The 18,677-nt window shown below is 35.2% G+C and overlaps 1 protein-coding gene across 1 annotated transcript in view; it reads right to left on the bottom strand.

The window, feature by feature from the left end:
• Positions 1 to 18,677, bottom strand: part of Mmp2 (Matrix metalloproteinase 2) — a 94,479-nt gene that overhangs the window by 67,581 nt on the left and 8,221 nt on the right. Inside the window, exons 2-3 of the mRNA XM_068289072.1 lie at positions 5,210 to 5,311; positions 4,843 to 5,048 (exon numbers count right to left, since the gene is read on the bottom strand). Of these exons, the coding sequence (XP_068145173.1) occupies positions 4,843 to 5,048; positions 5,210 to 5,311 (308 nt within the window). The remainder of the gene's footprint in view (positions 1 to 4,842; positions 5,049 to 5,209; positions 5,312 to 18,677) is intronic.

The following is an 18,677-nucleotide window of genomic DNA, read 5'->3' as shown; positions in this document are numbered from 1 at the left end:
TGCAGACGAGAGAGAAGAAGGAGGAGGCCAAAGACAATGAACCAATAAGTGCAGCAGAAGCAGCATCAAGTCCTGGTTTTAGTCGGAAGTTGAGTCTGGGTATCTCTCTGTCCGGGTATGCTCTTTGAGTGTGTGTCTCACTGACTTGTGTGAGTGTTTGTTTGTATGTGTGTGTGTGTGTGTGCGAGTGCGTCATAAAATTACTTTTTATCATTGTAACATGGCAGAGCTTGGGTTTTTGTGTTTTGTTCCGGGGCGCAGTGTTTTTATGACAACCAAACGTTGTTGCTACTTGCTACTGCCTGCTGCCATTGCCAAAGACACATCCATACACGTCTCAGATTCTTTTTTTTATGTTGCAGCTAAAAGGATGTGGATGCTTTGCTGATACCTCTACTCTCTACGCTTCTCTCTCCTTTCTCCTCCTGCTCCTCCTCCTACTGTCTATTTTACTCTTTAGAGCTGCATTGTATTAATGGTTCGCATGCACGCCAACGCTAATAAGCATAAACGCAAACCATGCCCCTACTACTACACCACTCTGCCCCCTTTTCAAAAGGGAGGAGTAGGCAAAGGAGAAGAAGAGCGACTTCCTTCCGTTCGATCCTGCTGCTGACTGGCTGGCAGTTCTCCATCGGTTGGTTGGTTCGTGCGTGCCTTTGGTCATGGCGTGCCTTAGCAGCACTTTGACTTCATTGTGCAGTTTATTAATGTTATTAAAAATCTAACAAATGCGCAGAATTGGACAGCTGTCTCTGCACTTGCACACACACACTCACACCACACTCACAAAAGAACCGGAAACTTTGTTAACCGTAGTTAAACTGACCGATACTCTGTTCATATGACTAAGAGTTTTTTATGTAGCTACAAATCAAACCAAGAACACCGTTCAAAGGGCTCAATAGCCAAAAGAGACAACCATGAAATTAAGTTAGTCATCAAGTTTTTAATGACTTTCATCCAGAATGATGTTATTCCTATTGGCTCATTAAGCGTAAACTAATTTGTTTGCCTCGAAGGCATGGATGAAATCAGAAAAGAAAATGCGCGCAAACTTTAATAGACTTGGCAACACATTTAGCTATGAGACATCCGAAATGAAATTATTGATTACACAGTCAAAAAATAAATGAGCTTGCTTCGAAACATAAAACTTCTTAGTAAAAGAAGGAAAAAACACAGAATTTCATTATTAAATGGGATCGGAGTTCGGTTTATTAAGTCCAAATACAAATATGTTAAGCTTAAGATGATATTTGATTTATTTAACAAAGTGTTGCATAATTTTGGGGACGCACCTTACAATTAACCCAAATGTTTACCAATGAATTTGGCTAATTTTATGTGAGGAAATGTTTTACTTTTTATAGAAAATATAAATTCATTCATTTCATTAAGATTAAATTGTTTGTCTTTGAAAAAGTACAACAAAGCAGTTAGTTATGTATGTAGCGATTATTATATAATTTTTCAACAAATTGCTTGAGATTCTCTCAAGGTTTTTCAAGTCTTTAACATAAAATAAACCTGATATATTATAAAATAAACACACATTTACTTTCTATTCTTCAACAAGAATTCTTTAAAGGTTAATGATAAAAGATATTTTTTATAAATATATTATCTAAATTGCATATTATATGAAATGTGTCATGTGACGAGTTTGCTTGATGCCTCATCTGGATATTAAAATGGATATTAAAAGTATAATCTACTGTAAATTTGATCACCTTTTGACATTTTCTTTTGGCCCATTTTTAATGAACTTGGGAAGCTCCCGCTATCGCTCGTTGTGTTTTTCTCTCTTCAGACTCATGTAAACTTTAAGTCCTTTTATTTATTGAGTTTTCCTTTACTTCCTTTTTTTTTTTTGTGATGGTTGGAGTTCTTTTCCTGTTGTTTTTTTTTTTTTTTTTGCGAGTCCATAAAAACCACATGCAGGTTTTCTGTACGTCAGTTCCATGCAGCGATAGCGATTTAATTATTTCTTGTGTGTCGTCTCACCCTTAATTGGCCCATTAAGAGGCGACACTGGAACTGGCTGGAACTCACAGGACTGCGCTGCGAGGACAACAACGGAACAACATTATAGCTAAATTAAAGCCCAGCAAACGCATCTCAGCGGTGGGTCCTTGAGGCATCAAATTGACTTTACATCAAATATACATACATATATATATATACATATGTATAATATATTAAGTATATATCGTATGTATTGACCTGTTTTTTGCCTAGCTGCATGTGTTCGGCCTTAATTGCAGTACAAAGGCAGTGAGAGAGATGAAGAGAATGCGGGGGAGAGACTAAGAGAGGGTGGTAAAGAAAAACTAGGAAAATAAAGTAAGTAGTAACCAAGTGTTTTTCCATTTCCGTTCAGGGCAAACGCAACAGAGCTCAGCCCAGCATGCAAATTGCCAAACGGAAGTCATTTCTAGCATTTTTGTACTCATTTTGTTTTTCGCGTTCTTTCATCACCACCAGCATCCATTCATCCTCCCCTATCCTGTCTCTCTCTCTGTCTACTCTGAACATCCTGACAACAAAGTTGCAGTGGCAAATTCCTTGAGATATTATGTGGAAATTGTTGCCTGACAAAGACACAAGCCAACCGCTGTTTGCCTCGCCTTTGCCGCTGTTCCCACGTTAAACCTCTCTTAGCCGCACAAACAAATCAAGTGACAGTCTCAACGGAAGTGACCAAAAAACTTTGCACTTTGCTCAAATGTTTAAACTAAATTGCCAATTGTTTTGGCACAAAATAGTGCGGGAGGGAAAGGATAAGCAAAATGAAGTTAAGAGCATTTTTAGTTTGCTCTTCAACTGTTGCTTTCTCTAAAGGTTTAATTAAGTCTTTCTCTGGTCTATGAAAAAATAAACATTTGCAGTTAAAAAGGGACGACAGCCCGAGAGATGAATAGACATAAACATAGGGGAATAATTTTAATGCATTGGCAAACAATTGCAGAAAATCAATCAATAATATAAATCAACAAAAAAGCAAAAAATTGTCATGAAGCATAAGAAACTACATTTAATATTCGTTTATCCTTTAAAATTGAATGCGAATTTTAGTGCATCTTAAAGGAGCAATTACTTTGTAACTGTAGCCCGAAAAGTATGCAACTCTTTTTATTTAGTTGGCCATATAACCTTGCACAGTGGATTTATTTCTGTTTACTTTGTTGTTTGTAAATAGAAATGAAATTTCATGTAATATTTTTAGTCTTGATCACAAAGCCATAGGCAAAGCTGTTTGGATTTCCTTTTCATCTTTTAGATTAAATAACTTCATTTAATATATTTGAGTATATGCTAGCTGAATTAGGAATGCCAAATACGCAAAAAGGTTTTTACAAACCAATCTTTACTTCCTTTAACATACTTTTGCTCTTTAAAGTTAAATATTACATTTAAATAAGTTTATTGAACGAATTTTCGCCTTCAATATCAAGATAACTAAAAAAACAGTCACTCTAAACTACTGTCTTTTGAAAAGTGTAGAAACTTTGGCATAGTCAAAGTTAGCCTGTCATTTTGTTTTGTTTCCTTTGCCTTGTTTCCTTTGGCTATGCAAATTTAATTGGGGGAAATTTCATAATGAGGTAGCTCAGATCACTGCGATAGCGAAAACTAACTGTCCGTTTAAATATTTCAAATGCAATTATGCAGCTGAAGTAGAAGAAGTTGAAACATTACAAATCAAATACAACACTCAAAGTGACAGCTGCAATTGGTTGGTTGAACGGACTAAAAGACAGTCTCAAAGACCTCCAAGTCCAAGACGAAGTTGAGCAAGTTTAGCATTATTTCGTTTTGGCTCATCATAAAATTCAATTTGGCGCAAAGTGTTTAATGAAAGCAGCAGCAGCAGCACAGTCAGGGTCCACAATTGCCTTGGACCATTAACAATTCACTGAATTTCGCCTAGGAGGAAAGCACCACAACAACAATAGGAGAAAAAAATATAGCATCAACAACAAGCAAAGAAAAAAAAAGGAAAATAACTTGCTTTACATAAAAATACACTTTATACATCAAATTATGCAATATATGTATGAAGGAACAAAATCTAGTTACTCTTTCTCCTCCTCCCACAACAAGCTTCTCTTGTCCAGGTCCTTTTACTCTATGCCTCTCTCTCTCTTTCTCTTTCGTCACTGACAAAATGCAATGGGTGTAATAAAAATTAACAAGCTACGCTACGTTTGAGTTTTGAATTAATTGAAAGCGTATATGCACAGGACATTGAATCGGCACTAAGCAAAAACAGGGGGACGACCTAGCTATGCCAGGATGCAACACTAGGGTGCAATTCCTGCTCACTCTCTTCTGTATAAAAATTATAAATTCGCATCTAAATGAACGCTGCAAAATTAATGAACTGCATGCAGTTTAATTGAAATGAACATCTACTACAACTAAAAAAAAAAAGGAAGCGAGACGAAAACTGAGAACAAAATGAGGGTGAGGGTAAAAAAAGGGGAGTGTAAAATAATAAAGATGAAATATCATAATGAAGGGAAAATCAAACGAGAAAAAAACAACAAACTTTTACATATTCATAAAGACGAAAATTTTCATAAATTTGTAAGAGGTCAAGTGGAAATTGCTTGAAATTTAGACCAGAACAAGAATTTCATGTAAAATTGTATATCAAGAAAGTATATTTCCATTCAGAAATTAAAGATAATGACTGTTTTTTTTTTAATTGACCACAAAAGTATGCTATGATAAATTGGGCGTTTATTACAACTATCAACAATATTGGCATATAGATAGATAAAAACAAATTAAAAAATGTATAAGATTTATAAGTTAATCAATTAAATCACTTACCTCCATGTTAGATCCGTTTTATCCCATTTGGGTCCTTGTAATATGTAGCGACGTGAACGATGTAAACTAAAACTATTCTCATGATCCAGATTATCCGGTGAGAAATTATACGCATACTTATTGTCACCCACACCGCAGCGTGGCTGTTGTATTAGTTTGGCTGTATCCGAGTCGATTACGCCTGTAACTGGAATGTTGCCAAAAGCCTGAAATGGCCAAAAAGAGAAAGAGAGAAGAGAGATGCAACCAGCAAATGTTAGTTGTGAAATTGTGCATAATAGATGCATCTGCTGCTGCTGGCACAGACTATATCTACCTAGGTACCATATATACATACATAGATATATATATTTATATATATACATACCTGAAGATTACGTATTGCATCTTTCAGCTGCTCCTCGGTGCGCAGTGCTCCTGTTTCCAGATCTGACTTGGGTAGATAATCAAACTGCATGAGGTAATTGTACTGCAAGTAAGAAGGAAATGGCGATGCTTGTTTTATACATTAGGGAACTATGCCAAAAAAAAAATATATACACCCACACCCACCTAGAACAACAACAACTCTGATATGGCAACTGAAAATGTCTACCATATGGCCAGTTTGTGTCGGTTTGAGCCAAACTATTTGTCGTTTTTAAGCAAAATGATGCCAGCCATAAGAATATTCAACAAAAAGAAAAACAAAATAGACAACAGCAAAGTGAAGTTGTTTCCTTTTTTGCTATTTTTCCGATTTGTTTTTTTTTTTTTTCATTTTGCTTTCCATTTTGTATATAAAGTTAATGATAAAAGCTACGCCAACGCCAACAACAACAAAGTTTAACGTTACATTAATAACCCAAAAAGTATGCCACAGAAAAGTCAGTAAGAACATAGAGAGATGAAAAAAAAAAAACAAGCAAACAAACACACACAGAGATAAAAAGCTTAAAGATAGCCAAAAAAGGAAGCTAGAGTGCCTTAGTGTGGTAAAAAAAAGGGGTTAGAAAAACTGGAAAGGAGAGGGGAGTTGAAGTGGGTACAAAATCAGGTTAACGCGAGGGTTCACTGAGGAATAATAAAGACATTAGAATATAAAAATAACCAAAAATTAATGATAAACTTTGTTTTTGGAACTCAAAACGAAACCTTGACCGCTTGGAATCATTTCATGCATGTTTAGTTATCCATTCTTTTGTGACCAGAAAAATAAGTCAATTCCAGTAAAATTCTTTCTACATTAGTGATCTGTGTTAAAGTCAATATAGAATTGATCTTGACTGATACTAAAAGTTACATTTTCCAAGCTGCTTATATAATTTGAATTAAATTTCATTCAAATTTTTTGTAACAAATAAATGTTAATAAAAGAATATTAATGGAAATTTTAATATATATTGCTTTTTATCTTTACAGAAAGCGAACGAAGAAATCACATTTATTCATAAGGTAAGTTTGAGAAATCTAGAGACAACATTTGGTACAAATTTTGATTATTTTTATCGAACATTGTTACCATTTATACCCCTTATTCAATAAACTTAATCGAGATTATAAAAACAAAAGTCACTCAAACTGATTCATTCATAAAAATGTTTGTTTTGCGCCTTTAAAGACATTTTAAAAACATTTTTCAAAGTTAATAAACAACCCAAATTTTTGTATTTTAATATATGTATCTATGTATAACCCATCTAATGTTGTTGCTCTTTTTTTTCTGTTTGTAAGGGGTGAGGGGAAATTCAACCAAATAAACAATCTCATAACTGTAAAAGTGGGACAGCAAAACACAGGCAGACGACGATGACACAAACAAAACTCGAACTCGATTCGATTCTGTTTTGAATCGACTCTACTCTTCTTTGGCCATATGTGTAGTCTCTATAAATTTGCATATTTTTACACACACACTAGAAAAATCTATATGTATGTATATACATATATGTGTATTTACATATACACAGACAGATGCAAACACATGTCACATATACCAGCAAATTACGTGACCTGCAAATTAAATTTTCTCTTTCATATGAGAAAATTGTCACACTCTAACGTTGCTTTTTTCACAACCCCCAACAAGCCCCCATTCCAACCAACTCTTAGTCTCCTACAGAGTTAAAAAAACATAGACAGAAAAACACGAAATTTATCCGATTTTTCAGTTAAAAAAAAAAAAAAAAAAATACCAACAACAACAAACTAACAGAAATTTTTTTGCATAAACAAACAAAAAGATTCAATGAAACCCAAAGAAACGTTTGTGCTCTTTAGTTTAGAAAGATACGTGATATTTTTAGGTGATTAGTTTCGATTTTATTGATAGAATCTACTGATTGATGGTTTTAAATCGTTTAAATTTCAATTAAAGTTGATTCAACTTTAAGGTAATTGATGAGGAATTTTCGTTTCTTTTTTGTTGGTTGAGAATTAGGTAAAGTCGTACATATCACTTTCCAATCATCATCATCACTCGGAACATATTTTGCAGCTTTTCATCTGTTTGCCTAATGCTTTTCTCAGGATGATGCCATCTCAATCTTTTGCCTCCTTCCACTTCATTGTGTTTGTGTCTCTCTCTCTCTCTCTGTGCTTGACTTTTCTTGGTAGTACATAGATGCAATGTGACCATTATATGATTGAGTTATGTTCGGGCTCACGTAGTCATATGTGTTCACATGTTCGAACCATAAATTTGTTTGCTGGTTTGCTGCAACAAGAAGGGAAGACGCCCCATCGGGTAGGTGCAAGGAGTGTAAGGAGGCGAAGGAGGAGTGAAAAAAACCTGTTGTTGTGCCAAAGCCATCCATGGACCATATCCTGTCAATTTGGCCCCAATTCCAGAGCATTTCTTACAGCCATTTTGCCGTCTTTCCCAGGGAGAGAGAGAGAGAAAAAAGTAGAGCTCAGACAAAATGTGTGGTTTAGGGACATGATGCAAACAGAAGAGGGATAGTTGGTAGGTCGGGGAAAGGGTAGATATATGCTCGTTTGTTGCAGTTGCCAGTTGTCATTTTTATAGGTTTGTTTTCTTTGTCATCCTTTTTCCACTTTTTTTTTCTACTTATTGTAGCTTGCCCCTGGAAACGGTAACCGCTGCAGCAGCTGCACCATTCTTGTCATCGGCTTTGGGGAATTATGGGGCAAGCAATTTGATTTGTTTGTGGTAATGCAGTGAAAGGGGTGACCACCCCGCCCTCTAAGCCCCGCACGACAACTCCTTCAACCAATTTGTGGTAATTGAGTTAAGTGTGGCCTTCCATCAATAATGATAATAATAACAATAAGTAATTATAATCCAATAGAAATAATAAATAAATAGCGCAGTATTCCCAACATTTATTACTTTCACCCACTTTCACAGAACTTTTCGGTTTCAATTTTCTATCTGTGTGTGTGTGTGGTGTATGTGTCACGGCAACTTAACTAAATTAAGGCAAACAATTATTATTTCCCTCTACCTCAAGATCCCCTTATTCAATTCCAATGGGCTCCCATTCCTATTACCATCTTTCCCCTTTCTTGTTCAAACGGTTTTCTTCTCAATTGTGTTTCGTTATTGGTTTTTCATACCCTACGCTTTTATCAGAGGTTTAACGGGAATGTTAAGTTTCTTAAGCCTTATGTAACGCATTTGACCTATATAATTATTTTACTTTTACAATTTTTCATTTATAAACATATGTAGTGACTGAAATAATAACTAGGTCCTTTTAACATTAAAATTTTAAATGATTGACTAAGATAATGGAATTCGACTAAAGGATAAAACTTTTCAATCATGATTTTTGATTGTGTCATATCAACTCATCGATTAAGTTTACCAAACAACATTTTGGATTGACTTATCATTAACATTCTGGAGATTATGATCGAACGATTATCATTAAGAATCGAAAGGTTATCACAGACTTAGATCATCAAATGATGTTCTCGATTAATATTACAGATAAATATCATTGAATAGCTTTATCGATCAGCATTATAAAATAATAATATCGATAATATGATGCTAAATTTTAAACTTTGGCAATAATAACGGCAAGAGATATTAAAAGTTTCCGTTTTAATATTATTTTAATTAAGACAAACTTAACTTAAAGCTTTAGATTGTGTTACAGGGTATTTTAAAGTCGTTTTACACATTTAAAATGTTCACTTTTTTTTATTTAATAAAATATCAAAAATATATATGTAGTGTATATTGTGTTTACACGACAAATGCTCACGTAGCTGGCATCACACTTTTTACTATTATTATTTTTTTTTTAACCCGTTGACCCACCTCTTCCTCCCGTGCACTTTTCTATTAGCCCGTATCGTGGTTTGTCCACGTACGCGGTTATATTCCTTCCGTTACTGCCCCCTCCCCCACTTTTCACTTGATTTTCAAACACGTAGTTTTGCCAGCGAGGGTCACAAATTTCCCATTAAAGAAAACTGAGAAAATACAAAACGAGCGGGCAAAAAAAAAAAAAAAAAAAAAAAAGCGGCCAATGCATAAATGATTGATACCTCTTACTGATATTGGGTTTGAGTTAAGGAAGGGAGGGGAAAACATTAGTCAGTCATTCAGTCAGTCATGACTATTGTAGTTTATTATGATCGTAAAATACGATGGGGCAACGGTTGCTTGGATGATGATTAGAGACATACACACACACCTTGTTTAACTAATATTTATGTCCATATCCTTACTCGATTAGGCAAATTGACTAAGTTCCCTTCACAAACACAAGCACACACATAAAGACCTTCCCTCTCTCTCTCTGTTGATTTCCCCCCTTTTGATGACTCACACGCAAAATGGATTCATTAATAATCTTTAGGCGTCTCTTCACATTTTGCAGACATTCAGTTTCCGTTCCCTTCCGTTTCATTCATTTGTTGTTTTGTTTTTGCATTTCAACATACATATTTTAATTGATATTGTTCTGGTGTAGGCCCCCCCATACTCTAAAATACCCTTCTGTTCACCTTCCACTTGCCCCTAACCCTTTTGCTAGTTGAGGCCAGGGCCACGTTATGTGAATTTCAATTGCTTATACGTATGTGTGTGTGAGTGTGTCTCTCTTTCTCTGCACCCACTCCCTAGCCAACAGAGCAAGAGGTCTTTCTTACGTTACTTTAGCCACGTTACGTGGTCGCGCAACGTGACGCAAAAAGTGGCAACTTTTATGACGCACATTGTGTAAATCTGTACTCCTGCTGGACTTGTTGTTGCACCATTGTTTTATACTCTTGTTTGTTTTATTGTTGCACTTGCAATGCTGCCCGCCCGCTGCCTCCCTACCACAGGGGTTGTATAAAAAAAAAATAAATCTACTATACTTTCGTAAAAATAATAAATAGCGTTGGCAAAGAAAAGTGGAAAATGTTGCCTCTGGCGCAATGCTCACTTAAAAGTGTGGCAAAGCGACAGCAAGTTGCGGCTACACAAGCAGCCGCACAGGATCATGGGAAACCCTTCAAAATCATCATCAAAAAGTTAAACAAAAAGTTCCATAACAACCATACGCCATGTGAACTCTCAATTGCAGTTTTTCAAAAAACTATAATCCACACTTTATGCAGGTATTGAAAGCATTTTCAAAATTGGGAATGTTATAAAGAAGATAACACTTAATCAAGGGGTTCAAAATGTTATTGATGCATAATAATGAGACAGCAAAAAGTCCGTAGGACTTAAAATTGTTAACTTGTATTAACTACTGCCGGATCTGATGATTTGTTTTAATTTGTTACTTTTGGTTTTTGAAACTCAGTTGTGTTTAGCTTAATGTACTTAATTAAAATCGTTAATAATTTCTAGAAAAATGATTGTAATTTTGTGATTGACAACTTTAAGTCTAAAAATATAGTACTGAAGACTAGAGAGTAAGCTAGTCATTGATTCAGCAACTGATTAATCCTTAAACTGACTAAAAAAAATGACTTGAGTAAAATAAGTTAAAAAATGTCTAATAATAAGCTTTGACACATTGCAAAATACTTGCAAAAATTAGATCTAGGTCAATTATTATTAGGTTGTAAATCGTTTATTCCAAAAATTTATAGATATTACAACTCAAAATAAAGAAAGCTGTAAATATTTAAGATTCAAGATCAAAGGGTAAAGAAAACATCCCAAGTAATTTATCAACTTCGCTGTTGTAGTAGGATGTTATTGAATTTATTAATTGATGGCCTTTTCTCTTTGAATGCGGAAATTTTGTTGTATAGGTTTCTTTTTTTCTTTCTTGTTATTGTTTCCTGCATTTTCAGAATCTTTTGCCATGCTTCGATTTGGTATAAGATAAAATGAGAAGACGTAAGAGCTGCAAGATTGGCCATACATTTCCTGCTGCTGTCTCATAAAAGTCTATAATATATACACAACTTTTGAAACATATGCCAGTTGCGAGGTAACGCCTCTTTTTCTTAGATTAGCCATTAGTTTGTCTTGTGTGTTTGCCTTTTGTCAGGCTAAACACCTCGCTACAAATTTATAGACTGCAGCAACAATTTTTTAATAAAAAAGGATGCGCTTAGATAAGGGCGCCTCCAAGCCACGCCCACAATTGAGTTAAGGGCTTTTACTTGTTCTTTTAATAAAAAGGCAGAATATTGAATAGACACATGGTCACACACACACGGCGAGAGAGCGAATAGGGGGAGGGAAAGAGATAGACAGAATGACGGGCCAGTGAAGAGATGGTTAAATTAATTGAAATCCACATTGATTAATGTGGGATAAGAGAAAAAATGAAGCCAAAGACAAACAGTCAAGTGCGAGACTAAAGGAGAATCCACAAAGAGACAGAATGGGGGGGACAGAGGAGGCAAATTTTATTGAAAGTTTCTTGGTTAGTTGGTATACAGAGTTAACCAGAACATGGACTATAGCTAAAGCTAAATCTAAAGCCCAGCAAATGACCTGACCACAAACTGCAAACACGCAATCTTCATGGCGCCTTATCCCACCCACCACCCCCTGTCACACCCCCACCAAACCAACGACCCATTGACTCTTCTGAACCTGCCACAAGTTTAGTTGTACTTGCACTTTAATTAGACCACAGAACGTAAATTGCAATATTGCCACAGAACCGCCAACAGAGTCGCTGCTACGCTCCTTTCTCTTCACTTCCTTCTCCCGCATTTCCTCCTCACCATTGTCTGGATCAATGTTTATGGGAAAGTGATGAGATGTTTGTTTGCCTCAACGCCGCCGCATTGCGCCTTGTTGTACAAGCTGCTCCATTTTGAACATTTACTTTGTCCAAGAGGAGGCCCAAGCAACAAGTCATCATGTGTTGTCCCACCTCAACTTCAAATAGAAAAGGTCACTAAGCAACTTGCGTAAATAGCAAAAAGAAAAATATTAAATGGAAAATACAAAAGTGGAAATCGACATCATTCACATGAAAACAGGAAAAAAGTAACACACTGCACACAATTTCCAATTGAAATGGTAAAAACTAAAGGCAAATATTTAACTCGGCAAAAATTGTTTAAAAATCTTTCGACTGAATAACTAGTATATATAGTTTTCGAGATAAGAGATCGATAAAGGAAGATTCATAGATAAGGCTCAGAACTTCAAACTAATAAACTTCCAGAACAAACTTGTAGAAACTCATGGGTTTTTTATCACTTAAAATCTTCATTGAAAAGACAAAATTAACTAAATTATTTCCAAGTGAAATTGAAATTTAGTTGAATCTAAACTACTGAAAACAAATGCTGATGACTAATGAATTAGATCAAAAAGTTTCTTTTACAATTTAATTGCTTTACTTTGCATTCCTTTGATAGAAATTTTAATTTTATGCTTATGTGATTTCTTGTAGTGCATAAATAAATTAAAAGAAAACGCAAAATCAATTGAATCAGGTCCAAGGTTTTTGCGTTTTGTTCCTGCTCTCACTCAGTCCGTCAGTCAGTTTGTCAGCCAGTCAGTCATTCTCTCTTTCACGACCTGCACTTGATTAACTACGCTTTTGTGCAATAAACAAATAAATCATTATTATTATTATTTATATTAACGATCTGCATCAGAATCTGACCATAATGGGGGAGACAGAGACAGAGAGTAGATGGAGGATGTTGATGATGAGAGGTGGGTAGACGGGTAAACGTTAAAACAAAGCACATCTGAACATTTCAGAGCATTCACAAGATTTGCGTTCAATGACTTGCCATCTCCTCATCATGACAGTTAAATAAACAGAATTCCCATAGATGCATGAATGTCGGCGCTGCGGACATAAAGTGAAATGCACCATATGGCCAGGCTCAGGCTCAGACATTATAGTCTTTCCTGCTTCGACTTACTTCTACTTGCTGGGTGAAAATCAAATTGAGCTGCCAATTCACTGGTTTGGCTCGATTCTACAATCTCGGTCTGGGTCTGGGTCTCTGTCGCAGTTTCTGGCTCTGATTCTACTGCCAATTATATGCAAATTCAACAACTGCAGAAATCGGAGTAGAAGCCTAACGACAACGAATGCGGCTGCTGCTGCTGCTGTCTTGGGTAAAAGGTTTCGTTTTAACTTATGACATTAAGACCAAATTGCAGACGAACATTAAGTGGCAGCAGGCAGAGAGGAACCCGATATGGTCATTGATATATTGTCCGTTGTGTTTATGGCCTTTACTCGGCATCTCATCCACCTTCTCTTCCTTGGTAAGGGGAGTGGTCGGTCAGAAAATTTGTCTGTGTGTCTGTCCGTTTGTCGGTTGGTGTAGAATTTAGCATTTAAGACATGCATAAATCCGTTTAATAATTCAATTGAGGGTGCCATATTTTCACCAAGTTTATGGCTAACAAAAACTTGTTAGTTGGCTTTGAATAAAATCAAAAAACTTGCCAAACCCTGAACTAAAAGAGAGAAAGAGAGGGTTAAATGCATAAATAGTTAAAGGGAGAAATATAAATTTTTATTATAAAACATCTTATAGGAATTTTAACTTTAAACTACGTTTTTAGACTGTTAAAAATAGAAAAAAAAAACTGTTCATTTACTAAATGTTTATTTAATTAGGCTTGAAGTTGCATTGGAAATAAGCAACTTTACTCAGCTGAACTACTTTTAAAGTCTTTAGATTAACAAATTTAAAGAATCCTTTTTATTTGGACTATGTTATATATGTACATATGTTACGATTCTAGCCAAATTTTTGTACATTTTCATTTTGGCGTCTAAAGACTATATATGTATTTATACATTAGTATATAGGGATCGATATCTGCCAATATTAAGCTCTTAATAATAGATAATTCCATATAATACTTTTCTATTTATTTAATTTACAATCTTAAAATTCTTCAGTAATTTCCTTTTTTCAAATTTCAAATAATAATATCCTTTAATTTCTCTCTAAACTCATGCAAATAAGATGCAAAATGTATTTCAAAACAGATTCATTATTAATTGAAATTATAATAAAACAACATGAAATCAATATGTTTAAAATATTTTTAACTTCAATGCAGATAACAAACAATCCTAGCTTAAAGAATATTTTAAATGTTTTAGTTTCAAAACCCTTTTTAAAGCCTATTTTTTAACCACGCTCCTGTCAAGTGAAATATATTTTCTTGTAATAATAATAAACAAAAACCTGCTACTGTACCAACTAGTTGAAGTAACTAACTAACTAGCCTTTCTAAGCAACTATCGCACAAGATCTAAAATAGTTTTTCCCCCGCTGGACTCAACGACAACTGCCAGTTTGGGTGGCTAATAAAGCGAAACCCGTTTTTTGTCATCATCATCATCAAATGTTTGATGAAATTAGCAACTGACGAAGATCCAACAAACTCATCAATGGGATGAGTGGATATTGGGTAAAACCCCAAATACCGTTTACCAATTATGAATTGACTAAATATTTATAAAACAAAGATCAACTTTGAACCGCAGCAGTAGTAGTAGCAGGGGAGGAGGGAAAAACAAACAAAAATGTTGCTGTGACTCAGACCAAAAAAAAAAGAATAACAGAGGTAAGGAAAAAACAAACAGGTAACAAAAAAAGGCGTTGGACAACACCTACATACATACACACAGAGACCGAGAGCAAGTTCGTTTGGTGACGAACCTTCTTTGGGTTTTTGGAGAGGATTGGATTGGAGTTGAGGTTAAGGAACAACATGCCGCATAATTGATGGCTGGCAGCAGCAGCAGCAACAGCAACACAAAACACTTAAAAGGAAACTTGCTCTTTGCCTTGCCGTTGTTGTTGTTCCCCAAAAAAGGCGTTGTCATCATTTGCCAAGGCAATGGAAGAAGAAGAATTCAACATTTGGTATTTCATTGGAAAAGGCCAGGCAGTCGAGGCTCCCAAGCTTCAAGCTCCAAGCTGTTGTGCCCCATGCTGCTGCTGTAGCTGCTGCTGCATGCTGCATCATCGTCATGTGGCATCATTAAATTCAAGTCAGAATCTCCAAATTTTTTTTTATTTTGACAAAAAAAAAATGCCGTTAGCTCACTCGCGTGCTGCACTTTACAAAAATGACAAAATAAATCCAAACGAAATGTGTTTCATTGTATTTTTTTTGCTTTACATTTTTTTACTTGCTGTCCGCAATCAGAGACACGCGTCCAAGCACGAAAATGTGATAATTAATACAAAAAACAAAAACCAAGCACATACAAAAAAAACGCCCCCAAAAAAACATAACGAAAAAGCAATATGAAGAAAAGAACCAAAACAAAAACAAAATCAGCAGCGTTCAAACTCGAAAGAAGTAGGTCAAAATTCAATTGCTTTAGATTTCGTTTGCATACCCTATACACTTTCAGAATGGGTGTGATGTAGTGTATTCAAATGCAAATCAGTCAAAGTGTTAAATATAAATAATAAATAAATAGAATAATCACCTTAAAAGATGATAGTTAAATTCATAAAATTTAGTTTAAGCATTTGTGACGCCTTTAAATATATCTGAATCAAGTATACGTATGTATTTTTAACATTTACTAATGAAAATTATAACAAATAAATATTATTTGTACAATAATATTTTAGTTTATACGATCATATAATGGACAAAAAATCCATTTAGAAAATATGGAATATGGAATCGTTTTCGAAACTAAATAAGTATGCTTACTAAGTTAAAACTCGGAGTGAAATCAAGCTCAGCGAAAATCAATAACAAATTGTAATTTGTATGTTGAATCTACAACAGGGTAATTGCGCTTCGATATGAAATTATGTTGTCAATTGTAGAATTTAATTTGTTCCTTGTATTTGTTTACATATAATTCTTTTGTACAAAGGCAGCCACGAGGGGCAGCAGTAGCCATCAAGACCGAAAACCAACATATCGACATGCAATGGCAGAAGCAAGAGCAACAGCAACAACGAAAACAAATCGTAAAATTTTCTATAACAATTTGTTGTTGATTATATTTACATACATGTATAAGCAGAAATCCACTTGGATTTATTGCACTTTTTATTCGTTATTCTCATTGAAGCAAAACACATGAAAAGCATTTTGAAGACCATTAAACGACATAGGCAAAGAGTGGTACAATCGATGATGATGATCATGATGAAGTGAAGTTGGGTTGAGGGCATTATTGGGGTAGAAAGAAATCTGCATACACATATTTTGCTAATGGGAGGACAGCAAATAGAGTTGAAAGTTTTCCCTCCATCTCGCCCTCCCACTTTCCACACTCACACACAATAACAATAAGAATTGTGCAATTTCGATAATGCATCGCCTTAGCTCCTATATACATATATAGAATAGAAAATGTGTATAAGCATATCAAGTTGATATCTCTTTCTAACTTTTGAAAATGATGTAAAGTATTTGGCACCCTTTTTCATAGTCAGGGTATATTTCATTTAATAAGAAATTTAACTTGTAAAAAAAACAACTTATGCAACTATTTTTGGTTAGCAAGGGACAAACTGGTCATATCATTATCTCATGTGCAACCACCCACAATTTCTAGGGCACTAGCCCCACTCACTTAAGGTTCACCGCATACTTAGCATAACCACCCACCCACACACACACACACACACACAAACACAGAGACACCGTTACACATTTGCTCATATGTATGTACATGTATGTATATGAGTGTATTTTCCACAATTTGCCATGCTTTCACCTAGACACAACACCCGGTTAGAGCAACATCATCATCATCATCAACCAGTAACCATCCTCCCAAAAGGGTTCTTCCCTTTCCACTATACTCCATTCCCGTTTTGCCTCACAGGTTTGCATGAATCATTGTCATTGCTAACCAAAATTGTGCACAACTCGATGGATGGCTCTAGCTCTGGCTCCAGCTCTGGCTCCAGCTCTGTCTCTGGGCTAATGTATGTAGATATATATATATATACGGCATGTGGTGGTGGTGGTGGTCGGAGGATGAAGCGGGGCGTGGACGTCTGTCAAAATTTGTATGCACAACAAATGTCTCATATTTAAAGTTTGAATGGATCAACAGCAGGAGCTGGAGGAGACGTAGAAAGGGAAGACTATCATAATGATGCGGATACGCAAAATGCATAAATGCAAGAGCCACAAAATGTGCATCAATCATACGCCACGTGGACGCCAAGCCAATCATCATATATGAGAAACCCAATCTCAGTCTCCGGCTAATGCCATTAAAAATCAATCAATGGCACATAAAATTAATGAAAAATGCAACAGCAAAAAATAAAAATGAAACACCCCAACCAACTGCTGTTAGTCTTATCTCTTTTCGATTGTTCCTCCTTTTTGCTTATCAGCTTTTAATTAAGTAAATAATATATATTAAACAAAATAAAAATTACTTCCTATTTACTTATTGCATGCCATATTAGCTCTCTACCCCAATCTTTGCACTGCCCCTGTCTCTCCCTCTCTCTCATCTCTCTCTCGCACTCTTTGCTGTGTGTGTTTGTTTAATACTTTTTAGTGCAGAAATTTTTGTTTTGCATTTGTGCAATTCACGTTTTTTTTGCAACCTATTCTCCCTCCTTCTCTTGCTCTGTGTCCTATGTTTTCTCTCTCTTTTAGACACGAATGCAAATTGGGCATTATTTGTTCTTGTGCTTGGCGCAAAAATTTTTCCGCTCTTTGCATTTCAATGCGTGCAGTTTTTCCTCCAACAAACCAACCGACCAACACACACATATGTTGAAAAAGGCTTCTTCTCCTGGCCTGCCAGTAAAAAGCTTAAAAAAATACAGAAGAGGAAAAGAAAAACCAGGAAAAAAATCGGCGCTATAGCTGGATTTTCTATGGCCCTTGCCGAATGCAGTTTTCTACGTGACACAATTAAAAAAATAAATAGAATATAAAACTCGACGCCATTTTGTAGGTAGGTATTGAAAGCGAAATTTAATAAAACGTTTTTCCATTACCCTTTATGACACAGAGGGTATATACGCCTATTTTTATTTCAATTCTAGTTCTTAAACGAATGACACTATGTTGAAGTAGTTCCTATTTGTGAGAACCCGTTTCTATAAGCTTTAAAGTAGAACTAAGCATAAATCAAGGTTTTAGAATGACAGGAAGACTGTAAAAACACATACTTTTCCAGCTCCAGTAATCGAATTTCAGAGGGGTTGATAACAATCGACACCAATTTGTTAATCATCTAAAAGTTAGCCAACTATTTCATAAGATTGTAGTATAGGCCTTTTTAAATCTATCCAAATATAGGGTATGTAAGTGCATGGGCCTCCCCTTTGCTCCATGCCTCATGGGAAAATGTAGTTTACTTTATACAAATTAAAGTTGAAGAGGATTAAGACAGAAAAAAAAATTAGCAGGGGGAATAGTTTTAATTAAATTTAAATTGAATTTAATTTTTTAATAAGAAAAAAATGATCACGAG

The sequence above is a fragment of the Drosophila tropicalis genome, unplaced genomic scaffold, assembly GCF_018151085.1.
Source record: "Drosophila tropicalis isolate 14030-0801.00 unplaced genomic scaffold, ASM1815108v1 contig_593, whole genome shotgun sequence".
Taxonomy (NCBI): Eukaryota; Metazoa; Arthropoda; class Insecta; order Diptera; family Drosophilidae; genus Drosophila; species Drosophila tropicalis.
This window is presented reverse-complemented; position numbering and strand designations above follow the sequence as displayed.